This window comes from Podarcis melisellensis (genome assembly GCF_964234715.1).
Source record: "Podarcis melisellensis genome assembly, chromosome: 2".
In the NCBI taxonomy this organism is placed as follows: domain Eukaryota; kingdom Metazoa; phylum Chordata; class Lepidosauria; order Squamata; family Lacertidae; genus Podarcis; species Podarcis melisellensis.
In genome coordinates this window covers 111,335,658-111,357,418 of record NC_138529.1, presented here as the reverse complement: position 1 = coordinate 111,357,418, position 21,761 = coordinate 111,335,658, and the positions used below count along the sequence as shown (strand labels likewise).

The 21,761-nt window shown below is 47.6% G+C and overlaps 1 protein-coding gene across 1 annotated transcript in view; it reads right to left on the bottom strand.

Annotated features, from left to right (window-relative positions):
• Window positions 1–7,638, bottom strand: part of LOC309364595 (carnitine O-acetyltransferase-like) — a 38,514-nt gene extending 30,876 nt beyond the window's left edge. Inside the window, exons 1-3 of the mRNA XM_081902236.1 lie at window positions 7,467–7,638; window positions 2,869–3,090; window positions 1,354–1,472 (exon numbers count right to left, since the gene is read on the bottom strand). Of these exons, the coding sequence (XP_081758362.1) occupies window positions 1,354–1,472; window positions 2,869–3,090; window positions 7,467–7,532 (407 nt within the window). The 5' untranslated portion in view covers window positions 7,533–7,638. The remainder of the gene's footprint in view (window positions 1–1,353; window positions 1,473–2,868; window positions 3,091–7,466) is intronic.
• Between the last annotated feature and the right edge of the window lie 14,123 nt (window positions 7,639–21,761).

Genomic DNA, 21,761 nt, shown 5'->3' with positions numbered 1-21,761 from the left:
AGGATTAAAAATGTGAATTCCTCCCAAAAGAGGGGGCACCCGGACTTGAACCAGGGACCTCTTGATCTGCAGTCAAATGCTCTACCGCTGAGCTATACCCCCAGTACAATTGTTCCTTCCCAAGAAGCCATCATAAGGATACAGGTTTGGTCACCTGGTCCACTTTGATCTGCCGCCAGCAACAGGTTTATTAACTGCAGGGATAGCTGTGGTTAATTGCCAACCACCCACTTTGTAATTATACTTCGTTTTACATCATGCTTAACTAGTTCGGTGTCCGGGTGAGCTCATTTCTAAACACCGTGACTCAGCCTGAAGCAGTTGTGTGACAACCCGGATTCAAGCCAGGGGTGTGTTCACACGGGCAGCTTAAATAAGAGCTGCTGCTACAGGATTAACATGAGGTGGCGAACCTGTGCCATCGAGGTGTTGAAGAACTACAACTCCCACAACACCTGACCACTGGCCCTGCTGTCTTGGGCTGATGGGAGTTGGGAGTAAAACTCTGGAGGGCCAAAGGTTCCCCCTGGATGAACAGAACCCATCTGGCTAGGTTTCTCCAGTCACCCTAAAAAACCCTAAACAGCCTCGGTCCAGTATATCTGAAGGAGCGTCTCCACCCCCATCGTTCTGCCCGGGCACTGAGGTCCAGCGCCAAGGGCGTTCTCGCGGTTCCCTCGCTGTGAGAAGTGAGGTTACAGGGAACCAGGCAGAGAGCCTTCTCAGTGGTGGCACCCGCCCTGCGGAACACCCTCCCACCAAATGTCAAAGAGAAAAATAACTACCAAACTTTTAGAAGACATCTGAAGGCAGCCCTGTTTAGGGAGGCTTTTAATGTTTGATGCATTACTGTTTTTTAATATTTTGTTGGAAGCCACCCAGAGTGGCTGGGGAAGCCCAGCCAGATAGGTGGTGTATAAATAATAAATTATTATTATTATTACTACTACTACTACTATTACTCTGGACTACTACCACTACTACTATTACTCTGGGCGGCTTCCAACAATGTATTAAAAATACAATAAAACATCAGACATTAAAAACTTCCCTAAACAGGGCTGCCTTCAGATGTCTTCTAAAAGTCAGATAGTTGTTTATTTCCTTGATATCTGATGGGAGGGCGTTCCACAGGGCGGGTGCCACCACCGCGAAGGCCCTCTGCCTGGTTCCCTGCAACCTCACTTCTCACAGGGAGGGAATTGCCAGAAGGCCCTCGGAGCTGGACCTCAGAAGTGGGTTGTGCAGGGAACCTGAACAGCCTAAAACCAGGGCAGCTTCCCCACCGACTGCCAAAATTCCCCACCAGTTTTGAGTATCCTTCCATCCCCCATCCACTGTCCCCTTCCTTACCTCAATTGTCCTTTCCAGTCATTGAAATCCTGCTTGGGCAGCACGACAGCGGGGCTGGAGTGAACAGCCAGCGGCAGGCGGCTTTCCAGGTACGCTGACTGAACCCACCAGTCTGTGATCTGGAATTAATGGGATACAGTTAGGGCAAGGAAATACAACACTTCTCTCTGCCCTGATGTGTCACCCCCCCCTCCACCAGGGCTTTTTTCCACGAAATAGTAACAGGAACTGAGTTCCGGCACCTCTCAGATGGGCACCATTGAGGAAGGTGTTCATGGTGAGTTTTCAAAACCACCGAGCCTCTTGTGTTTGCCAATCTGAAGGTCGGTGGTTCGAATCTGCTCAATGTTAGTGAGCTCCCACTGCTCTGTCCCAGTTCCTGCCAACCTAGCAGTTCAAAACCACACCAGTGCAAGTAGATAAATAGGTACCGCTGTGGCGGGAAGGTAATCTGCACAGGTGGCAGATTATCAAGGTCTGCTCCTGGGCCGTGCCCTGTCCGTCCTAACGGAGCAGCTACGGCACCAACTTTAAAACAGCCATGCCTTTCCCCAAATAATTATGGGATCTGTAATTTGTTATTTAGGGTCCTGAGAGCTGTTAGGAGACCCCGATTCCCCTTCCAGAGGTACAACCCCCTGCATTCCCAGTGACTGTGAAACCACTCTGGAAACTGTGTTGTTGTTGTTGTTTAAATTTGTGTACCCGCCTATACCTGTAGATATCAAGGCAGTTCGCAACATAAAATTACAAAATACAGTGGTACCTCGGGTTACATATGCTTCAGATTACATACGCTTCAGGTTACACACTCCACTAACCCAGAAATAGTGCTTCAGGATAAGAACAGAAATCTGGCTCCGGCCATGCGGCAGCAGTGAGAGGCCACATTAGCTAAAGTGGTCTTCAGATTAAGAACAGTTTCAGGTTAAGAACGGACCTCCGGAACGAATTAAGTACTTAACCTGAGGTACCAGGTATACAGAGGAACCTTGGTTTTCGAACATAATCCGTTCCGGAAGAACATTTGACTTCCGAAACATCTGAAAACCCGTTGAGAAAATTGAAAAACATGCAGCGGAAGCTGTTCGACTTCTGAGGCGCGTTCAAAAACAGAAGCAATTACTCTCGAAAACCAAAGGCCCGGTTAAAAAGGAACAGTTTTCCCCGGCACCTAAAGGTGTATAACAAGCACCCCCAAACTTGGCCCTCCAGATGTTTTGAGACTACAATTCCCACCATCCCTGACCACTGGTCCTGTTAGCTAGGGATGGTGGGAGTTGTGGTCCCAAAACATCTGGAGGGCCGAGTTTGGGGGTGCCTGGTGTATAATGAAGCTAAAGTTCCCAGAATCCCTTGGGGGGGAAGCCATGGCTGCTTAACGTGGTAGCATAGCACTTTCAATGTATGCCGTGAATTTGCCCTAAGAGCTCTGCTAGGAAGCCCCACTGCCAGCGGCAGCTTCTTCCTGCTTTGCGGGGTCTCTCTGCTGAGCCCCAGGTCCCCCTTCCTTACCCAGTTCTCCATGCGGTCCACCCGGCGCTGCAGTCGTGCTTGGAGCCTCTCGCCCTCTCCGCCTGGCACCCCAAACTCGGCCAGCAGCTGCTGCGTCTGCTCCAGCTCCTCTGGGCTCACCAGCGGCTCCAAGGAGCGCAGGTACCGGGCCGTGGTCTCTGCCAGCGACGGCAAGGGCTGGCGAGGGAGCGGGAAGGATGAGGCATGCCTGCAGTGGAGTGTCTGGAAGGGAAGAAAGGGCAGAGTCAAAAGAACAGTCACTCCCACCCAAGCAGGGTCAGAAATTCCCCAGGCGCCACAAGGAGATTTCTGGGTGCTGACGTCTCCATCTGGCTAGCCCCTTACTACTACTACTACTACTAATAATAATAATAATAAAAATAATTTATTATTTATAACCCGCCCATCTGGCTGGGTTTCCCCAGCAACTCTGGGTGGCTTCCAACAAAATATTAAAACACAGTAATGCATCAAACATTACAAACTTCCCTAAACAGGGCTGCCTTCAGATGTCTTCTAAAAGTCTGGTAGTTGTTGTTCTCTTTGACATCCGGTGGGAGGGCGTTCCACAGGGCGGGTGCCACTACCGAGAAGGCCCTCTGCCTGGTTCCCTGTAACTTGGCCTTTCACAACGAGGGAACCGCCAGAAGGCCCTTGGCACTGGACCTCATTGTCCGGGGACAACGATGGGGGTGGAGACACTCCTTCAGGTATACTAGACCGAGGCAGCTTAGGGCTTTAAAGGTCAGCACCAACACTTTGAATTGTGCTCGGAAACGAACTGGGAGCCAGCGTAGGTCTTTCAAGACCGGTGTTATGTGGTCTCAGCGGCCGCTCCCAGTCACCAGTCTAGCTGCCGCATTCTGGATTAGTTGTAGTTTCCAGGTCACCTTCAAAGGTAGCCCCACATAGAGCGCATTGCAGTAGTCCAAGCGAGAGATAACTAGAGCATGCAGCACTCTGGTGAGACAGTCTGTGGGCAGGTAGGGTCTCAGCCTGCATACCAGATGGAGCTGATAAACAGCTGCCCTGGACACAGAATTGACCTGCTCTTCCATGGACAGCTGCAAGTCCAAAATGACTCCCGAGCTGCGCACCTGATCCTTCAGGTGCACAGTTACCCCATTCAGGACCAGGGAGTCCCCCACACCCGCCCGCCCCCTGTCCCTCAAAAACAGTACTTCTGTCTTGTCAGGATCCAGCCTCAATCTGTTAGCCGCCATCCATCCATTTACTGCATTTATAGCCCACCTTTTTATCCAAGGAGTCTATGGTTCACACACCCCTTCCTCAGATAATCCCTACGACGACCCTGTGAGGTAGGTTAAGAGGCTGCAACTGACTCCAAGGTCACCCGGTGAGTTTCAGGACTGAGTGGGGATTTGAACCCTGATCTCCCAGGTTACCTAGTCTGACACTTTAACCACTACACTACACTGGCTTCCTAGAGTCCTTATGCTATGGGACAGCTATACAGTGGTACCTCGGGTTACAGAAGCTTCAGGTTACAAACTCTGCTAACCCAGAAATATTACCTCAGGTTAAGAACTTTGCTTCAGGCTGAGAACAGAAATTGCAGCGGGAGGCCCCATTAGCTAAAGTGGTACCTCAGGTTAAGAACAGTTTCAGTTTAAGAACGGGCCTCCAGAACGAATTAAGTTCTTAACCTGAGGTACCACTGTAAATATAAAGCTGGGAAACGTAAAATGTCACGTAGAAAAGGATCTGAATTTTTTTTATTGATTCTTGAATTTGATTTTTTTTCCTGGGTTGCTTTATTTGATGTTTTGATCCGTTATAAACCGCACTGAATTTTTTTCTTTAAAAAATATAGCGAAAAATAATAACAACAGCATGAATAAAAAATTTCACTGTGAAAAAAAGGCACCTAGACATTACAGCGCGGTGACCATAACCTAGGTTTAAGGTAAAGGGTAAAGATAAAGGGACCCCTGACCATTAGGTCCAGTCGTGGCCGACTCTGGGGTTGCGGTGCTCATCTCGCTTTACTGGCCGAGGGAGCCGGCATACAGCTTCCGGTTCATGTGGCCAGCATGACTAAGCTGCTTCTAGCGAACCAGAGCAGCGCACGGAAACGCCATTTACCTTCCCGCCGGAGTGGTACCTATTTATCTACTTGCACTTTGATGTGCTTTCGAACTGCTAGGTTGGCAGGAGCTGGGACCGAGCAACGGGAGCTCACCCCGTCATGGGGATTCGAACCGCCGACCTTCTGATTGGCAAGTCCTAGGCTCTGTGGTTTAACCCACAACGCCACCCGCATCCCTTCAGGTTTAAGGTACCATTTGGCAATTAGCTTCTGTATCTGAGTTTCTAACACTCCACTCAACAAATATCTTCAATGGCTGCTGAGATTTCCCCAAGGGCAAATTCCCACAAATAGGTTTTAATTGTGCTGCCGACCCCAAAAGACAAAACATGTACAAAGCCCTGCCTCTTGCCCTACCCTCCATAAGGCATGGCTCTGCCCTCAGCATCTATGCACAGCACAAACAACAATGAGTTCTATGCCGAGGAAGCCCATTTAAATTAATGGTCCTACGTCAGTCATGACCACTAATTTCAGTGGGTCTACTTTGAGTTTGACCAAGGCCCCCTCTGCATTATAGAGCAGTATCATACCGCTTGAATCAGCTCCCCTGCCCCTCAAATAATCCTGGGAACTGTAGTTTTGTTAAGGGCACTCAAAGGTGTCAGGATGCCTTCAAGAGAACTACAATTCCCAGAGTTCCCTGGGAAGAGGGGTTGCTTGTTAAACCTCTGTGAGTTCCACCCTTTACAGTGCTACAATTCCCAGCACCCTTAACAAACTAGTTTCCAGGAATCTTTACAGGGGGGTTTTAAATGAGTAGACTGTAGATAAAACAAAAGGGGATGGATGTGGGCACACATTCTTAGAAGTCTGGTTATAGTGAGGAATAAGAGTTCATTGAGGGACGCGGGTGGCACTGTGGGTTAAACCACAGAGCCTAGGACTTGCCGATCAGAAGGTCAGCAGTTCAAATCCCCGCGACGGGGTAAGCTCCCGTTGCTTGGTCCCAGCTCCTGCCAACCTAGCAGTTCAAAAGCACGTCAAAGTGCAAGTAGATAAATAGGTACCACTCCGGCGGGAAGGTAAACGGCGTTTCCGTGTGCTGCTCTGGTTCGCCAGAAGCGGCTTAGTCATGCTGGCCACATGACCCGGAAGCTGTACGCCGGCTCCCTCAGCCAATAAAGCGAGATGAGCGCCGCAACCCCAGAGTCGGCCACGACTGGACCTAATGGTCAGGGGTCCCTTTACCTTTAAGAGTTCATTGCCTCTTATTGACAGCTGCTTGGGAACGGAGGTGGGAAAAGACTGTTGTCCCCATGTCCTGCCTGCGGTCATTCTATGGCAGAGGCATCCTCTGTCCGGCCACTGCGGCAACAGGATGTTGGGACTAGATCAGGAGCTGAGAAATTTTGCCACTCAGAGAGGGCAAATTCCAGGGGTCACTTTTCAGAGGCAAAAATGTGTCTGTTTACATTTTCTGTTGTGCAGTTGGGTACATCCCAGTTACACAAAAGCCAGATGTTTCTGCATGCCCCAAAACTCTTCATCCAGACAAGCAAAACACGGAAGGAGGGCCAGTGAGAAGGGAAAGAGACCCGAGGGCCCGAAAACGATGCTTGGAGAACTGCGTTTAGCAACTGTGCCTGAGGTCCCCCATTCCTGAACTAGACAAGGCCTAGCAGGAATATTTGGGTGCGTGCAAATCACATTTTAAAAGCACCCCCCCAAAAAAATCTTAGGAACCATCATTTTTAGAAAAGGAGTCTGGGAACTGTAGTACCGCAACTGGTAAACTGCATTTCCCAGGATCCTGGGGGCGCTGGTGGAATGTGCTTTAAATGCAAGGTGCATGCGCCGCCTTCCAACACATGAAGCCAATGGCGGAGCGGGAGGAACTGGAAAAAGAGGTGGCACCATGTTCAGAGGGGCAGGATGCAAATGGCCTTGCTTTGGTGTTTTTTAAATAAGAGTTTTGCGGTTTTGCTCTGTCTGGCGCGGCCCCACCCGTTTGTATCCTAAGGGCCTCTCTCCACCCACTGCAGTTTCTCCGGGCCTCTCCACTCTCACGGGCGCTGCGATCATCTGAAGGCTAAACTCGTGCTAACTTTCGTCCTCTGTGCAAGAGCCGTCCACTTTCCTCCCCTTGCAGGCAGACGCTCGCCATATGGAAGCCCCGAGGGCGCGCACGCTTTGCAAAACAAACGGCGCTTCCCTCTAGCGCCCACTATCAAATGTGGGGAGGTTTTTTTGGGGGGGGTTGGGGCTGGGTGCAGGGTTCTCCATTTCCCAACTCGATCCGACTCCGTGCATAGGCTTCCTCGTGAGGAGAGAGTCGTCCCGTCCCCCCCAAACTCCCCGGGATTTCCCACCCAAGTCTGCGCGCAAAGACGATTCCCCGCGCACCGCCCCTTCCCCATCTTGCAGACGCGGCTCCCCGCACATCCGCACGCGGGCAGCGTGTTTGCAAAACAACGGGCTCCGCCCACGCTCGTCGGGATGGCACGCATCTCTCTTTTTTTTAAAAAAAGCGAGGCTTTCCACTCACCGCGGATCTCAGTCCCGGGGGCTTCGTGCGCCCCCAAGCCCGCCACATCAGCCTCCACCTGCCCATCGCCGCAGTCCCATGCGCCCTCCTGAGCAGCTATGGGGTGCGCAGGGCAGTCTTAGGGGGCGGAGGGAGGGTTTAGGTGGGGGCGAGGCAGGAGGGCTGGTTGACCCGGGTGCACATATTTGTCATTTCCTGCAAAGGAGGGAGGAAGAGGATGGTTGGGAAATGGGGGTGGGGCTTTCTCCGCGTGCCCCCTCCTCCCCACACCAAATGCATCTTCTAAAGTCCTGGGATTTGCTGTGCATTTGATCTCTGAGCCATAAAAACAACTGGCGTTTTTTGCTACAAGGGGGAAGATATGTTTTTGTCCGCGAAGGAACGGAGCGTGTTGCAAATCTCTTCCAGCGGAGCGACGAAAGAATGTTGCAGGCGGGGCTTCAACATTGTAGCCGCAAGAGGATGCGAAATTGGCTTTGCAACCTTTTCCTGGGATACAATTCAGCGCGCCGCTGAATTAAGTTTCCAGGCTTGTGCAGAATATTAAGGTTCGCAGAATTTTAATTGTACGCTGCCTTTCCGTAGTTAAAAACCATGCTCAAGACGGCTTACTTACAACATGGAAAAAAGACAGATATGGCAAAAGAAGTGATGAACAATAAAGAAAACATTAAAAAAAATGCAACCGAGTTGTGCAATTCCCACATAAATTGTAAGACCTAAAGATACCAAAAAAATAATGTCAAAAACAGCAACAGCCCCACCCCCAACAAAAAAATCTTAAACAATACCCCAGCCCAATAATCTGTTCAGCAGTCTCAGCTTTTGCAGCTGGAGTCAGTCCAGGCCCTACCCTCATCATTGTGTGAACCGCCCTGACCTCTGGGTATAGGGCAGTGTATAAATTAACTAAATAAAATCTGATCTCTCCTCCAGATCAAGCTGCTATATGAAGGCATAGCCACAAGGACCCATTGAAAAGCTCAGATCTTGCCCTTAAACTGATTTTGGAGAAGCTGAGTCAGAGGAACATTTTTTATTTTTTATTTTGTTCCTGTTTCTGGCAGTGTAAGGATATACTGCCTCAATTTTCCAGAGGCTGTGCATGACTAAACTTTGAACCATCCTTAATTTTTCAGAGGCAAAACGTGGCTTGGTGGAATGGGAGGGGGGGAACGGGACAGCAGCTAAGGTTGTGTTTGTGTGTGTGTGTGTGTGTATACAGTGGTACCAAACCCAGAAGTGAGTGTTCCGGTTTGCGAATGTTTTTCATAGTGGCATAGCGTGGGTTGTCAGCACCCGGGCAAGGCAAGTAATTTGCGCCCCCTAACCCGTGGATTTGCGCGCCCTAATCCCCAGATGTTGCGCCCGGTGCAGCCGGCCCTCCCTGCACCCCCACGCTACACCACTGGTTTTTCAGAAGCTGAACGTCCAACATGGCTTCGGTGGCTTCTGATTGGCTGCAGGAAACTCCTGCAGCCAATTGGAAGACACATTTTGGTTTTCGAACCATTTCAGGATTTGAACGGACTCCCAGAATGGATTAAGTTTGAGAACCAAAGTACCACTGTATGTATATATATGGCAAGATCTGAGCTTTCCAACGGGTCCTTGTGGCCATGCCTCAAACTGCAGCCCTGCAAGTGCAAGTAGGAAAAACTCATCTCTGCCTACTTATTGGGAGGAAAGGAATGACAAACCTAGACAGCATCTTAAAAAGCAGAGACATCACCTTGCCGACGAAGGTCCATATAGTTCAAGCTATGGTTTTCCCAGTAGTGATGTATGGAAGTGAGAGCTGGACCATAAAGAAGGCTGGTCGCCGAAGAATTGATGCTTTTGAATTCTGGTGCTGGAGGAGACTCTTGAGAGTCCCATGGACTGCAAGAAGATCAAACCTCTCCATTCTGAAGGAAATCAGCCCTGAGTGCTCACTGGAAGGACAGATCCTGAAGCTGAGGCTCCAACACTTTGGCCACCTCATGAGAAGAGAAGACTCCCTGGAAAAGACCCTGATGTTGGGAAAGATGGAGGGCACAAGGAGAAGGGGATGACAGAGGACGAGATGGTTGGACAGTGTTCTTGAAGCTACCTGCATGAGTTGACCAAACTGTGGGAGGCAGTGGAAGACAGGAGTGCCTGCCGTGCTCTGGTCCAGGGGGTCACGATGAGTCGGACACGACTAAACGACTAAACAAAACAAATGGATCTGGAATGTTGGTGAGGTGTAAAAGGAGGGGAATTTGCAAGGGGTGGTGGGTTTTGTTGACACTTCCATTCCACCTTAAGGAACAGACATGGGATTGTTACGTGTCACATGTCTGTTTACATTCCAGCAATGGAGGGCGAGATGGTTGGACAGTGTTCTCGAAGCTATCAGCATGAGTTTGACCAAACTGCGGGAGGCAGTGGAAGACAGGAGTGCCTGGCGTGCTCTGGTCCATGGGGTCACGAAGAGTCGGACACGACTAAACGCCTAAACAACAACAACAACAACGAATTACTTTGTATCTGGCTCACATAAAAGGTAAAAAAAGGGAAGGGCTGTAGTTCAGTGGCAGAGCTACTACCTTGTATGTAGAAGTTCCAGGTCCAATCTCCAGCTGGGGAGATTTGGAGAGAATCTTGCCTGAAACCCTGGAGAGATGCTACCAGTCAGTGTGGACAATGCCAAGGTACATGAACTACACACTTGATCTTAGCCAAAAGGCCGAGAAGCGATAAGGTACATGAACTGATGCTCTGCTTCTGATGTTCCTTTAAAAAAAAAGTACCATTAAAAGAATTGAAGAGTTTCCATTCTGCTTGAAGCAGCAAAATGTGTTAATAAATATTCACAAGCAACAGAGAGATGATTTAAAAAAATCCATCTCGCCTGCAGTCTCGGAGAAGATATCTAGGCCATACACCTTTATAAGAGACAATGTGGTTAGAACAATTACAGGGCACTGCTACGCATCCCTGTTCAGAAGAAAACTCCATGTTAAGTGTTCATAACAATATTGCAGTCTCCAGGTACCAGCCCTACATGCATTCACATGGCAGCAAGCCCAGTTTGACACAATAAGAATCATATCCAAGTAAACATTCAGTCTGTAAGAGGGACCGCTGTCTGATGTTTTCTGTTCAAACCGTGGGCCAATCATAGACTGTTATTATGATGATTATTTTACTATTAGGCCGTCTATCATTATGGATTTAATTATGGTTTTCTCATTGATGTTCTGTAATGTGTTTTTAATACCGTACACTGCCCTGGGGTCTTCTGATAAGGGACGGTATATAAACTGAAAAATAAATAGTAACAACAACAATAATAACAGAGCTCATAAGCCAAGTCACTGCACCAGTCTGGGGGCTGAATATGCCCCCCCGGCCTATCTGACCCCTTACTGCCATGCGGGTGGTGCTGTGGTCTAAACCACTGAGCCTCTTGGGCTTGCTGATCAGAAGGTCAGTGCTTCGAATCCCTGCAATGGGCGTTGTTCTGTCCCAGCTCCTGCCAACCTAGCAGTTTGAAAGCACGCCAGCGCAAGTAGATAAATAGGTACTGCTGTGGCGGGAAGGTAAATGCCATTTCTGTGCGCTCTGGTTTCCATCACGGTGTCCCGTTGCGCCAGAAGCGGTTTAGTCATGCTGACCACATGACCCGGAAAGCTGTCAGTGGACAAACGCTAGCTCCCTCGGCCTGAAAGGGAGATGAGCACTGCAACCCCAGAGTCGCCTTTGACTGGACTTAACCGTTCAGGGGTCCTTTACCTTTTTTACCTTTCTACCATAACTGTGTCCTTGGACTGTGATGATAATACCTCTTGCTTACCAAAATGGAGGATTGAGAGAGGTACATAGAAACTTATGTATTTTTTTTGTCTTTTATTTTTGCATGGCTACAGTGTAGTCCAGAGCTTTCCAAACTTTTCATGTTGGGAACACATGTTTTAGACATGTATCATTTCACAGCGCAGTCATTCAGTTTTACCAGTGTTATAATAATTTTTTTTTAAATAAATTTTTATTGAAGTTTCCACAGATTTTTCACACACCAACCAAGCACAATAGCAAACAAAAAAGAAAAATGACATTATAAAAAAATACAAACAATAAACACGTATAAATTCAATTTACACTTTCTTATGGCTTACTTTCCGGACTTCCTCATACCTTCCCTTTCTGCAGTGTTATAATAATTTTAAGGCTGTAATAATAAAATGTAAGATCTTATATATATAATAAATGTTCATAAATGTACCAACCAAGCACGTACGTAGATCAGCAAAGGAAGACCAACCTGAAACCATGTGGACTCCCAAACTGACCAAATGTTTTCTCTGCAAGGAGGGAGGGGTGAGGGAACCTTCCCATTGTCTCAGTAATTGGGTAATCACCATCTCAAAGGAATAGCCAGACCAGTAGGAAAGGCAGTCAGATAGGGCATTATCAGATAACCTGGCAGACAGGAAAAACAACAACATTCAAATTTCTGTTGTAGACCACCTTCTCTGTGATGTAGGTATGATGTATCTAGGGGTGGTCTTGGGCTACACCCCTTCTGTGATGTAGGTATGATGTATGGAGGGGTGGTCTTGAGCTCTAGGGCAGGGAATTTAAATGGTCTGTATAAGGGCAGGCACACCTTTGTTCGGGGTCCTCCTCCTTTCCTGCATGTGAGGGGAGCACCCTGTTGCAACAGTTCAATAAAGATCAGTCTTACTAGCTGCTTTGTTTCTCAATATTCTCTGTTCAGTCTTCCTTTCTCCTACCGATGGAGAACCTACAAAGGACTCTATAAATGCTCTTGTGTACCCCATAACGGAACAAGACCAGATTTTGTTTACAACAGCAGCAAAACAGTTTAAACTAACCCCTTTCCAGCCCTGGGAGGAGCGTTTGTGTGACACGCTGCAGCTGACACGTGTCACGACACACAGTTTGGAAAGCTCTGGTGAGGTCTGTTGTAGAAGGGCAAATCCATTGCTCTGCTCACTTTTGCCCCTGGCTCTGCCTACTACTGAAATGTGCTCCCCCTCAGGGACCCTAAAACAGAATGTGGCCCTTGAGCTGGAAAAGAAATCCCCACTCCTGCTGTTCATGCTAACTGGAGAGTGATGCATATTTAGCTCAGTGTGACCTACTTCTCTGAGTAAGCTAATAGGAATGGAGAGATTTAAAATAATTTGTCTTGGGCTCCAGACCTTTACTTCTCCAAATAAAGTAAGAAACATTCCTTAGCAGATCAAAAGCAGAAGAAACAGAATATGTGAGGTGCGCAGAAGATAAAAACATGCACTGATTAAATTAGAGCAGACTTTTTTTTTGTTTGTTTCTTTTAAAGGCAGGCATGCCAAACTGAATATTTCAGCTACATTTGACAAGTAATGTTTCCCTGAAGGAAAGGGCTGCACAGAGAGAGGAAAGGATATTGTTTGCAATGATTCAATAGGTCTTCTGGACCCTGGATATTGTCTGCTTTGCATCAGGCTGAATTTGTAGCATCACCCTCTTTTGTGGCTTCATGACTTTGCTGATACCCGAAGGCAGGAGGTGGAGGAGGAGGGGCACATTGGAGAGGAGAACAGGCAGCAAATAATATGCGGGAAGGATGGAGCAGAGCATATGCAAACAGGCAAAGGTATAGCTATAGAAATAAAACAGCCATGTGGGAAGCGATGGCGCCAATAGCCCAATAATTATATCCAAACCCAGTAGGCCTCAGGCAGGCCTTCCGGCTGATGCAATTCACACAAACATGCATACACACACTGGGCCAGCTCTATCATTAGGCAGAGGGAGGCAGCTGCCTCACACAGCAGATTTGTTGCAAGGGCAACAAATGGTGCCTCCTGTCACTATTTTGTGGGAGGGATTCAAGCAGAAACAGGAGCTGTAGGTTTGCACAATTAACATGTACTAAAGTGCTCTGCCGCCACGAGCTTGGTGCAGTTCAGAAAGTGATGGAAAAGTCTGGGATGAATGAATGATTCATGGGGAGACACCCTGCCCTCAAGTGAATCTGGAACGAACGCTTTTTGTTATATAACTGCCCTGCAAGCAAATCAGAATGAATGTGCAATAAAGACTGGCTTTCATTCTTTCCTCTTCCAGATTGTCTCTGGTTTGGGATGGGACTCAACAGGCAAATTCCAGATGTGAAATTACAGTCGACTGGTCTTGTGCAACGCAGCAGCTTCCCCAAAAGATCGCTGATAAAGGAAGAGACAGGAACAATCACTGGGAAGTGTGGGAGGGATAATGCTTGATGCAATGTCAGTTCCCCCAATGTAATCTAACCTCCCCACAAACAAATCAGAATGGATGTTCATTAAATAGCCAGCATAATCTAATCTCTCTCCAAATGAATCAGGATGCGTGCTGAAAAACAGGTAATCTGGAGGATTCAAAAGCATTCATTGTTTAGTTTGCTATTGTTGCATTTTGACTCCCAGGGGGGGAGGAGAGGTGCTTTTCAGAAGCAGCAAACATCTGGCATTAAACCGCCATGAGCTGCAGGGGATTGTGGAACCGTTCTATGGAATGTGCAGTCAGTACATGCAAGGCACTGGCAAGGCCTGCTCAGCCTCACTGTCAGCATGTGTGAACTCAGAAGCTGCCACAATCAAACACACACCCAAAACTCTCTTGCGATTCGCACAACAATATATTTTAATCATGGTGGATCTTTCTCTTCCAGACTGCTTCCCCACCTCCAGAGAAGCTTCTATGAAATTCTAGGATCCCTCAAAACACAGAACCGAAGAACCATAGAGTTGTTGCTGGCCTATGAACCTTGGTTTGTTTTAGCTATGGTTTGGTGTCATGTGCGAACCAGACACCTTTCCATAACCATGGTTTGTTCTGACTAGCCAACCCCAGATGTTTACAAGTTTGCAAAGGCATGAGCAGCTGGAACACACAAAAAATATTTGGAGAAACAAGCCATGGTATGTGTTATGTACTGAGTTGAATAGGATCCAAAAGGCAGCAGCCTGATTGGTCCTAGAACAATAGGATTCAGAATGCAGCAGTCTGATTGGTCCTAGAACAATAGGATTCAGAATGCAGCAGTCTGATTGGTCCACAGGAGCCATCCAATCCAGCTCCAGGTGGAAGTGAATCCACAACCTGATTGGCCTACAGGTGAATCCCAGAATTAGCCAATCACGTGGGGCCCATTGTGTAAATAATGTATATAAAGCAGACATTCTGGGGGAACTTCCATTCCTCCTCACCACTATGAGCTGAATAAAGAGCATTAAATCCACTCTTGACTCCGAGTATATTTCGGTATGTTTGATTGTTTGTGGGACGACTTGTGTTTAACTTGTGGTTTGTTAAACAAAGTATGGTTGAGAGTGTTGGATGAGGAACACGCTTGGCAAATCCTCACCATGCTGAACACTCACCCAGAAAACTATGTTCCCACTGTGGAAGGACGTGTGGATCCAGAATTGGCCTCCACAGTCACTTACGGACACACAATTAAGACGTTTGTCATGGAAGACAATCTTACTCAGCTACGAGTGATCACCAAAGGAGCAGAAGAAGAAGGATGAGGAACAGTTTATAGCAAAATAGCAGTGTTTCATCTGTCACAGTGTTAAACAGCAGAGTCATGTAGCACTTTAAAGACTAGCAGATGTCATTATGGCATCTGCTTTCACTGATTAGAGTCCAACATGCACATGAAGTGTAATCCTCAGGTGAGTCTCAAACCTTTGGTGAGTTAGTGACTTCTCTTGCATGCAAAGGCAGGCTCTGGCAGACTGAGTGGATGCGACTGTAATAAACAAAAATCTGCCCTTATTCCCTTATAGGGGACACAAGAGCCTTTATAGAGTCCTTTGTAGGTTCTCCATCGGTCGGAGAAAAGAACAGAGGCCAACCAGAGAATATTGAGAAGCAAAGCACCTTGCAAGCCTGATCTTTATTGAACTGTTGCAACAGGGTGCTCCCCTCACACGCAGGAGAAGGACCCAGAACCAAGGTGTGTCCGCCTTTATATAGACATTTTAAATTGCCCGCCTTGGAGTCCAAGACCACCCTCAGACACATCATACCTACATCACAGAAAGGGCAATCTACAGCTGAAATCTGAGTGTGTTGTTTATCTCCAGTCTGGCAGGGTACCTATTAATGGTCACTTGATTGGATACCCTGGGGAGCCTGGCCAGTCTTTTGTAATGATAAATACTTAGTTCCTGAGCCAGGTCACAGGCTCACCCTATTCATACACAGATACACCCTTAAGACAGGTTTTGTGAAGGGAAAGACAATGGGGAGGCTCTTCCATTTTCCTTTAACTTTGCAGAGAAAACATTTGGTCAGTTTGGGAGTCAAAATGGTTCCAGGACTGCATTCCTGTGCTGCTTCAGACATGTGGTTTATATATTTATGTACGCGTTTGCTTGGTAAATTTATGAACTTTATATATGTGTGTGTGTGTGTGTGTGTGTGTGTGTATATATATATATATATATATATATATATATATATATATATATGCAGGTTTTGGTGTCCTCGGGTGTCTTCCCGTGTAAAAGTTGGGGTGTCTAGGCGACGTTTCGACGAGGTCTCACTCGTCATCTTCAGGCTGGTGCTTTCGGCTTCTTGTTACTGGAACAGAGCAGGATCTCAGTGTTTGAGTTCCTATAAATACTGTTGAGGGGGTGTGGTGTATAGCCTCCAATGTTCTGGGCAGAGAGGAAGTTCCCAGGCTAGTGTGCCTTTTCTTCTTTTGTTCCTTAATTACTTGAGGGATATCTTGAGTGATTTCTTGAGTGATATCTTGAGTACTACTTAGGTGGGTCATTAGGTGTGGATTAGTTGCTAAAGTCTTTGTGTCTTGACCTCTTGAACTTTGTGAAGAGTTTTTCTGAGAAGATGGCTGTACTGCACTTAGTTGTGCTCTGGCTTGGCTTCGTGTATAGGGGCGAGCTGTGGTTTTGTGGCCTGTGTCAGCCAGATCTGTGTAGGGATTGCAGGGGGGTGCAGCATCCGGAGGCGCCACCATGGTTTGGCTACTGGATGGTGTCTGTAATTTATCTGTGGAGAGGGTCTGGGTTTGGGTCTGGTGTGGTTGATTGGTGATAGCGTTCTGTGTGCCTCTGGATCTGGTGTCAGTTTTTGTGGGGAGGGCTAATTTCCAGATGTCTGGCAAGCGGGATGTGTCGTCACGCTTGTTCATGTTGTGAGGGTGTTTCTCTATCTCGATGGCTTCCATGATTATTCTCTTGTGGTGATGTTCCATGTTAAAGTTCAAGAGGTCAAGACACAAAGACTTTAGCAACTAATCCACACCTAATGACCCACCTAAGTAGTACTCAAGATATCACTCAAGAAATCACTCAAGATATCCCTCAAGTAATTAAGGAACAAAAGAAGAAAAGGCACACTAGCCTGGGAACTTCCTCTCTGCCCAGAACATTGGAGGCTATACACCACACCCCCTCAACAGTATTTATAGGAACTCAAACACTGAGATCCTGCTCTGTTCCAGTAACAAGAAGCCGAAAGCACCAGCCTGAAGATGACGAGTGAGACCTCGTCGAAACGTCGCCTAGACACCCCAACTTTTACACGGGAAGACACCCGAGGACACCAAAACCTGCATTCCTATACCCGTGAAAATCTACGAAAGCATATATATATATATATATATATATGAATATGACCTTAATTTATTTATTTCACAACCAAAAGCGGGTCCAACAGTTTCTGCATGTGCTGCAGAGGGAAGTGACAGGCAGATGGGGCTCCTCAGGCTGGGAAGGGAGACCATCTAGCAGAAGAAAAACTCTGATCCTTCAGGAGAAGGAGTGGCTGAGGAGTAAACCTGACACAAACCCTAAGACGTGCCAGAGTGGTGCATGCTCTGGTTATCTCCCGCTTGGACTATTGCAATGCGCTGCTATATGTGGGGCTACCTTTGAAGGTGATCCGGAAACTGCAATTAATCCAGAATGCGGCAGCTAGACTGGTGACTGGGAGTGGCCGCCAGGACCACATAACACCGGTCCTGAGAGATCTGCATTGGCTCCCAGTATGTTTCCGAGCACAATTCAAAGTGTTGGTGCTGACCTTGAAAGCCCTAAACGGCCTCAGCCCAGTATACCTGAAGGAGCGTCTCCACCCCCATTGTTCTGCCCGGATACTGAGATCCAGCACCGAGGGCCTTCTGGCAGTTCCCTCATTGCGAGAAGTGAAGTTACAGAGAACCAGACAGAGGGCCTTCTTGGTAGTAGCGCCTGCCCTGTGGAACGCCCTCCCTTCGGATGTTTAGGAAATAAGCAGCTATCTTCTCTTTAAAAAACATCTGAAGGCAGCCCTGTTTAGGGAAGCTTTTAATATTTAATGCTGTATTGTTTTAAACACTTGATTGGAAGCTGCCCAGAGTGGCTGGGGAAACTCAGCCAGATGGGCGGGGTATAAATAATCTATTATTATTATTATTATTATTATTATTATTATTATTATTATTATTATTAGACAGTTAGATGGTGCCTTGAACCCCTCCTGTGAACTCCTGCAGCCAAGCTAGTGCGAGACATCTTGCTCTGCTTCCCTTTGGACCACATCAGTGAGGCCAAGAGGTTTTGTCACCTGGGCAGCACAGGACCTCCATACACACTGACCAGGCTTGAGCCCCTGGGAGATCACTTTGGTCCTTCTAACTCATTGGTTTGGCTTCACCCCTGGAGGCACACTCCATTGTCTCTCCAGACAGATGGATGCCAGCAATAACAGTCCACAGGAACATAGGACACTGCCTTATATTGAGTCAGACCCATAGCTGTCAACTTACAGATTTGAAAATAAGGAACCAGCAGCCAAAATAAGGGATTTTCCAGTCACAGGTATGTTCAACTTCTGAGCCCCTCCGAGCCAAAGGCAGAAAGCCCAGCCAGCAGCCAAACAAAGCCTCAAGCGGTGGTTCCCACAGCGCAGCAACCCGGCAAAGGGGATGCAGCAAGGAAAACCACCGTCACCTCTCCGCTGGGAAGCGCTGAGCAAAGGCGAGTCCCCAGGCAACGCGGCCGATTTGATCAGCACAAAGCATGCAAGCTCTACCCCCCAGTCATTCTTAGACTCCTTATTGGGTGAGCAACGCAGCCAAGCAACACAGCTGGAGCCTCCCTCCTCCCTGGCCGGAAGGGAGGGAGGGAGAGGAGCTGCTTCCTTTGAATCCTGGGAAATTTAAGGGACATCATCAATAAGGGACAGCTGTGGGACACAGCGCAGGGATAAGGGACTTTACCACCAAATAAGGGACAGTTGACAGCTATGCTCAAACCACTTGTGCATCTAACTCAGTATAGCCTACACTGACTGGCAGCATGGCTCCACGATTTCCAGTCATTCTCTTCCAGCCCTACCTAGCTATGCCGGGATTTGAACTTGGGACCTTCTGCCTGCAAAGCAGATTCTCTACCACCGAACTATACAGTCTTTCCCCCTTGCAGGTATAGATACACCTGTCTGGTGGTGGGTAAGTTGTAAGCTGTGGGTTCAGAGGAAAATGACATGCAAAGAAGTACAGATAGTGTAATGGGAAAAGGGGGCTGCTCGTGCGTAAGCCTTTAAGCCCTCCAAGTTTTGCCATCAGTTCCTAAACTCTCCCAGTCCGCGGAGCCATGGGTGCATGGCTACCTCAATCGCTGGCAGAATCCGTCAGTGGGCGCTTCCGGAATTTACGCCAACATAAGAGTTCCTTGACGGAAACTCTCCTTATGGATTCTCTGCGTGACAGTTTCCTCCGCGGAGTGGGCGTCCCCAGCGGAGGTCCTGAGCCCTCCCCGCTGTTCTCACTGGAAACATCTTGGAGCCATTCCTCCGATTGAGTTTCTGCAGGAACTCTCCCTCTCCCCCTACTGGTTCCTTCCTCAGCATCCGAAGGTCTCCTAGCCTCCTTGAGCCCTTCCACCACCTGACTCTCCGATGGCAGTTCCCTGACAGATAGCGACATACTGATTTATTTCTTTTTTTAGCCCTGCCAAATTCAACCCATTTGGCAACATTTCCTTTTCCCTCTTGCTTCTTCAGAAGGCTCCCTTTCCCCTTGACAGCTCCTTGAGCAACCACCACTTTGACATTTCCCACTTGACAAGCCCTTACTGCTTTGGATTGTTTCCCTAGCAAACAAAGTCACATGTCACCAGGTTAAGTGTTGGGGGGAACTCAGCTCCTACCTAAGGGAATATCACTTTTGCTTAGGAGAAATGATAGGCAGCCTAATAGTAAAATAATCATAATAACAGTCCATGATCGGCCCACGGTTTGAACAGAAAACATCAGACAGCGGTCCCTCTTCCAGACTGAATGTTTACTTGGATATGATTCTTATTGTGTCAAACTGGGCTTGCTGCCATGTGAACGCATGTAGGGCTGGTACCTGGAGACTGCAATATTGTTATGAACACTTAACATGGAGTTTTCTTCTGAACAGGGATGCGTAGCAGTGCCCTGTAATTGTTCTAACCACATTGTCTCTTAAAAAAGTGTATGGCCTAGATCTTCTCTGAGACTGCAGGCGAGATGGATTTTTTTTAATCATCTCTCTGTGTTGTTTATGAATATTTACTAACACATTTCGCTGCCTCAAGCAGAATTGCAACTCTTCAAATTTTTTAATGGAACTTTTTAAAAAAAGACCATCTGAAGCAGAGCATCAGTTCATGTACTTTAGCATTGTCCACACTGACTGGCAGCAGCTCTCCAGGGTTTCAGGAAAGGCTCTCTCCAAATCTCGACAGCTGGAGATGCAGGGGACTGAACCTGGAACTTCTGCATACAAGGTAGTAGCTCTACCACTGAACTACAGCCCTTTCCTTTTTTGTCCTTTTATGTGAGCCAGATACAAAGTAATTAGTTGTTGTTGTTGTCGTTTAGGCGTTTAGTCGTGTCTGACTCTTTGCGACCCCCTGGACCAGAGCACGCCAGCCACTCCTGTCTTCCACTGTCTCCCGCAATTGGGTCAAACTCATGCTGGTAGCTTCGAGAACACTGTCCAACCATCTCGTCCTCTGTCGTCCCCTTCTCCTTGTGCCCTCCATCTTCCCCAACATCAGGGTCTTTTCCAGGGAGTCTTCTCTTCTCATGAGGTGGCCAAAGTGCTGGAGCCTCAGCTTCAGGATCTGTCCTTCCAGTGAGCACTCAGGGCTGATTTCCTTCAGAATGGAGAGGTTTGATCTTCTTGCAGGCCATGGGACTCTCAAGAGTCTCCTCCAGCACCAGAATTCAAAAGCATCAATTCTTCGGCGATCAGCCTTCTTTATGGTCCAGCTCTCACTTCCATACATCACTACTTCCAGTGAGCACTCAGGGCTGAAGTGGTCCCTTAGCATGTACCATATATGTGGGAAATAAATGTAGGAAGTAAACCATAAATCAATATAATCCGATGGAGTTCCCAGGGGCAGGTGTTGTCACCATATGAAAGGCCTCCATATCGATGGGTCTCCTGATGAGGTTGTATCTCCCGGAGACCCTCTCCTGCAGAGTGCAGGTGATCTTTTAGGTCCTAAGCTCTATAGGGTTGTGTGCACCAGAAAAAGGAACTCGCACTTAAATCGTTTAACTTGGCCAGCTGGAAGCTGGCGCAATACTTTCTGCAGAAGTGTCAACGTGTGGCAAGAGTCTGTTCCAGTGGTTTACATAGGATACAGCTGTAGGTGAGAAGATAAGAGAGTAACCTGGCTGCTGCATCAGGCCAATGGCCCACCTAGTACAGAATACTCAAAATGACCAACCAGCTGCCTCAACGCTTAGCCCCGGCCTCAGCACCCGCAGCAAATGCACATGACAGTAGTACTTGGTTGCAACCCTTATTTGAGAGCAAATGCCATTAATGTTAATAGGATTTATGCATGAGGGAACATTGCCGGGGATTATTAGGTTTTAAAACTAAAAGAAGGGGGGGGGGTTGGTTGGTTCAAAAGGATGGGTAGGCAAAGGGAAAGGATTTGATGAATTAATAAATTAGAAATTGGAATACAGAAAGGGGAGGTATGAGGAAGTCGGGGAAATAAGTTATAAGAAAATAAGGGACTGAGATTATAACTGAGATTATACTTGTTTTTATTTTTGTTTGTTTGTTTGTATTATTGTATTGTTTAATTTAGTTTTTATAAAATACTTGAAACTTTAATAAAAATCTTAAAAACAAACAAACAAAAGGATGGCTAGGCAAACTAAGGCCCGGGGGCCGGATCCGGCCCAATCGCCTTCTAAATCCAGCCCACGGATGGTCCAGGAATCAGCGTGTTTTTACATGAGTAGAATGTGTCCTTTTATTTAAAATAC